Genomic DNA, 5,101 nt, shown 5'->3' with positions numbered 1-5,101 from the left:
GTAGAAACATGGCAGACTCCACAGAAGAGGTCCTGCTCTCTCCCTAGATAAAAAACGTCTCATTCTAAGGTAACAAAAACACAATAATTATTGTTATCACTACACTAATGAAAACATATTTAGGAATATTATATTACATTTCTGCCAATAGATCCTCCTGGACCTTTAAATGTTAATGTGATTTCCTGTTTCATTTAAGTCTGCATCTTAGCAAAAGGTTTTTATAAAGTTAAATAAATCATTTAAATCTGGCCCATAATTCACCCTTTTATTTATTTATTTTTTTCATCCATCAGCGCGACTGGAATATTCATTATTTTACTTTTTTCTATTAATTTAGAACTTTCCTTTTCTACTTCTGTAATAAGTAGAACAATAATGGGACTGATGAAATAAAGTATATTAAAAATTAAATTAAAAATATTGGGGGGTTGCAGGTGTAAATCAATCAATCACAAAGAAAATGTCACACAGAGTCGAACTTTTTTTAAAAAGTGGAATATAATATTCAACCTTTTTTACTGATGTCTTTCGTGTAGAAACAAACTTTAGCCGTGTCAGATCTGCTCTCATCATCCTTCAACTGCTACCTTCCGTTCGGTGAGAAGTAAGCGAGGTTTCCCGTGCAGATGAGGGCGGTGACAGCTCCTTTTTTGCACTCTGGCAAGTTAAGACTTCCAGAGTCATCAACTGATGCAGAGATGCGTCAACCTCTGTGTGGTCGTGGCTTTAATTTGAGTTCAGCTGAGGGTCACTGTGTCTGGTCCTCCAGCGTCATGATCACAGCTACAGACTGAGGTCTCGTGGGCTTGATCCGTCTACAGCGCTGAAGGATGTTCAAAAGGACGCTCATTGTTGATGAGATAACCTTCACTGTGCTACAATTAAACTATTCAATGCAAATTTGATTGTTATTAACAGATGCTGTTTTTAACTGAACTGGAGCAGTTTTTCAGGCTTCATTCAGACGCCCTACTTCCACTTAGTCCTATAATTTCTCCTGGAGACGGGTTGTATTAGATTGTACCTACTCTGTATCAGTTTGGTGGCTAATGTTAGCTAATGTGAGCTTGGGGTGAAAGAAAATATTGTATTGTTTTGTGATCCCACTGTTAGTATATTGAATTGTAACCACAGTATCGTGACATGTATTGTATTGCCAGATTCTTGCCGATACACAGCCCTAATGTGAGCAAACTACGGACAGATATTCCTGCAGAACAGACGCCACTGTATCATTATGCTGGTTTGAATACTCTTTTCAACTGTTCACCATTATCCTATAATTGTAATTGTCAGTGGTTGCTGTTTATCAGAAGTTACATAGTCTGACTTTAATGTTGCGTGATTTAAAAGCTGGCAGCTGCAGTTGCACTGTAATTAAAGCTAGAGAATACGAGCATGATTTATTGGTTATTGGTAACTTCATTTAGAAATATTCTTTATTGGTTATCAGCTGTCTGCAGACCAAATCACATTAACTCTGGTTAGTAATAGATACTGTACAGCGGGGAAAAAGTCAGCATTCTTCTCCTGTGTCATCTCTTTCTCAGGGCTCTTGGCGGATCATCTATCAGACAGTGAGGCGGAGTGCTGCGACGTCCGATGGGACTCCAAAATGGACAGCCCTTCAGGCGGGACACTAAAAAGGACTGCTTCTTCCTGCCAGCCCGAGGGGGCCTCGGTCACCTCCGCTGCCACCCCGAGACTGTGCAGCGGGCGACTGAAGATCTGCCTGCTGGCCCTCGTCCTCCTACACACTGTCATCATCATTTCAGCCTCCCATAATTCTACGTTGGTGGGCGTGGCTGCCATTTTCTCGCCAGAGGAGAGTGCTTCTAATGAGGAGTGAACCTTGGGGTTGAATCTGGTGCTTGTAAAGAGTGATGTCGCCCGAGAGGATTACGGCTTTTACAATGTCATGGCTGCCAGGGACACATCTGGCGAGACGTGCTGGAAATGCCTCTACAATCTTCCGCAGATGAACCATCAACCACAGGAAGTGGGAGGGTTTTAACTGGAGCTAAGGGTGCTGGGATTGGACATTGACCGAACCGAGATGTTTGAGAACCACCCCCATAAAGAACTGACCTCTTGCCACTTGAAACCTGCTCATTGTTTCTATTCCATCCAAATGTTTTCTAGCATATTGTCCCTCCTCTCCTCTCCTCTCCTCTCCTCTCCTGTCCTCTCCTCTCCCTACCTTCCCTCCCTCCCCCATCACTCCCTTCCCGTCCCGACGTTTTTCCGGAGTGTGTATGGATGGCACGTCAGAGGATAACAACGGACATTGGTGAAGTGTGCGCTCTCTCGCTCATCGTTACCTTTAGATTTTTTGCTGCATTTTTTTCAGGTGCCAGAATGTTTTGACATATCAACTGTGTTCCACTTCCTGCTCTCCATCACCTCCGAGGCGTCTTCTCACTCCCTTCGGTGTGATGTTGCTCGAGGGCCTGCCAGGACCAGCTCATCCATCACTCGTGGGTCTTGTTTCTCTGAAAACAAACTGTTTGTGATTCTTCTATACTATAATGTTCAGCTTGTATTTTGTCCCACTAGATGTTTCTTTTTCCCGACCCCTCACGACAGTACATGCCTATATGTTTTAGGACCATAAGTGCTCTGAGAGTGGCCCACTTTCTCTTCTAACTTGTTGGGCCATTGAGCAAGTTAGGAGGGATGAAGTGGCAAAGGTAGTGACGGTTCAGATTGCGGGGTGTTGCAGGAGTCGATGCTGAGCTCCTGAACAGGAAGGGGTGTTCTCTGGTTGCTAAAGTGTTCAGTTTACCTCATACGGTAGTGTCGGTGTTGCAGATAGGCAGCCCAGTGGCTCGTGTTAGCGCCACAGAGAGTATTTAGAGTTGTCGTACACGAGACTGCAGGGACAACCCAGGGACACTAGAGAATAGTCGCATGATGCCAAAACACCAAGGACCTCATTTATCAACCGCGCATACGCTCGTTTCTATGCACAGAATCCGATTCATCAATTTCTTCTCGTGCTTAAGAATGTGTGTACTTTTAGAACCCCTCCCCGACCACGTGTACCGACGAAACGCCAGTGGTACACAGGTGTAATTGTGAAGGAACTAAACTACAAACACGTAAACCAATCACTGTAACTGTTAGCCCTGAAGGCTGTGCTTTTAAGATTCTTATTTTGAAAGAAATGAAATCTTTGAGAGTGAAATTATGCCGTTCAAGTCAGTAAAACGGAAATTAGTCAGTCTTTAGCTCAAGTTCAGCTTAGTTACAGGATTTAAATCCTTCACCTACGTTGTTACATCTTTGAAAATGTAGTTTTTCCAGCTGAAATCCAAACACGTACACACTCCTGCTAGGCTTTTGCTCTGCTAGCTACCCATAAGCTACGATCATAAGTGTTTGTCACTGCACATTGGTCATTAAACATATTTTTACGTTAATAGAGGAAAATAAACGAAAAGGAAATGTTTTGACACATCTTTAGCATGTAACAAGAGATAAATGATGAACTGACACAGGATCAGGACTTCCACTCTGTCTTTAATGCCTCTTTATCTAACTTTCTCTGTGATCACTCATTTTAAATAGAGCTGTACCTCACAGCACCGCGGCCGACATTAACTTGTATTTTTGTTCATTTCTTCAGATAAAGTTGTAATCATACAGCTTGGTAATGACTGCTTGTTAAGGTTCGTATTCATGAGCCGTGATCAAATCTCACACCACTTCCGACGTCTGAAAACAGAAACAGAAACATCTGTGAATCAGAACGACTATATCATGAGCTCGGCTGCGTTACAAGTACAGTACATGTGATCACAGACAGTGGAGGGATTGCACCGCACTGAACCTGGTTGCTTTAAATTATGGAGCACTTGAGCTGATGAACAGTGATTATCATCACAGCGCAGAGACATGCCACTCCACCAGAAACATCTCCTGTAAATGCACAGCAGGGAGAGGAGAGTTCATTTTCTACGACAGTTATGTTCCTTAATATCGGCAGGGAAAAAAAAACAATCAGTGGTCGTCTCTTCAAGTTGCGATAGTCGATGTCATCGCCGGTTGGCACAAGCCTAGGCACGATACTCTTGAAAGCAAACACTCCTGAAACTTAGAACTTCTAGCGTAAAATAAGACCAGCAACAATGCAGGAACTTATGTCTTATGACCTATGTTTTTTTTTTTTTTTTGTCTCTAACTTTCTCGGTTTATACCACAAACAGTAACTCTGCATTGAGGCTACTAGGACGGCCTTTTGTCTGCATGTAAATGAGCTTGTATGTGCACAAGCAGAACCAATTTTCTCGTCCGTACAGACGCTTCCTACGCACACATTTAGAACTTGTTCTGTGCTTGGTTTGATAAATGAGGCCCCAGATCTTTGAGTGCCTCTCTGCTGCGTACGCCCAGTGAGGCAGATACTGGCAATGGAGCAATATAGAAGAGAAAAAAAAACAAAAAAAAGAGAGCCAGTGTTAGTGTCCTACTTTGTGGCATCTTCACTATGGTTGGCTCGGCTTTCTCTGAGTTGGTGCGAGCGAACAGCCGGACAGTCAATCAATCAATCAATCAACCAACCAACCAATCAATCAATCCGTCGACTCTTAAATACCCTTAGACGAGCTGATCAACTGCTATCTTTCACAGACTAGCAAAGGGCTGTGTTAGTGTCAGCGTGCGAGGAGTGTGAGGAGTTTTCCAAGGGCTGATCCATCTGATTTTGTTCAGTTTTTTTTTTTTGATTTGTTGTTGCATGGCTGCTGCCAGCGAAGTGCACATTGACATGAGGACGGGTCGCGCAGGGATTAAGAAGAGTTTAACCCCCCCCCTTTTTTTTTTTTTAGCTAGGAATGCACTGAGACTGGACAGAAACAGAGACTTGTCCCATCTTACAATCTGATACCGTGAGCAACTAGTGATATACCAAATATTGAAGCTAAGGACGCTAACTCTCCTTCACGAAGGAGGTTTTTGTCCTCCATCCTGGTTGCCTCTAGTGATCAGTTAAAGACAGATTGGAGTTTTAACTTCACCTCCAAATTGTTCTTGGCTGTGAAAACGTGGTATCAGTGCACCCCCCCTCCCTTCTCCCCCGCCTCCCTCTCCCTTCCCC

The 5,101-nt window shown here is 43.3% G+C and overlaps 1 protein-coding gene across 1 annotated transcript in view; it reads left to right on the top strand.

Moving 5' to 3' along the window:
* The window catches only part of fam155a (family with sequence similarity 155 member A), a gene marked incomplete in the record, with an annotated part of 25,773 nt that extends 20,699 nt beyond the window's left edge, over window positions 1-5,074 (top strand). The window contains 1 exon segment of the mRNA XM_035678011.1: window positions 1,554-5,074. Within this exon segment, the coding sequence (XP_035533904.1) occupies window positions 1,554-1,852 (299 nt within the window).
* Between the last annotated feature and the right edge of the window lie 27 nt (window positions 5,075-5,101).

The sequence above is a fragment of the Morone saxatilis genome, unplaced genomic scaffold (genome assembly GCF_004916995.1).
Source record: "Morone saxatilis isolate NCDOM2014 unplaced genomic scaffold, NCSU_SB_2.0 Contig6, whole genome shotgun sequence".
NCBI lineage: Eukaryota > Metazoa > Chordata > Actinopteri > Moronidae > Morone > Morone saxatilis.
Note: the sequence above shows the minus strand (reverse complement) of the source record. Positions and strands in the feature narration are given on the sequence as shown.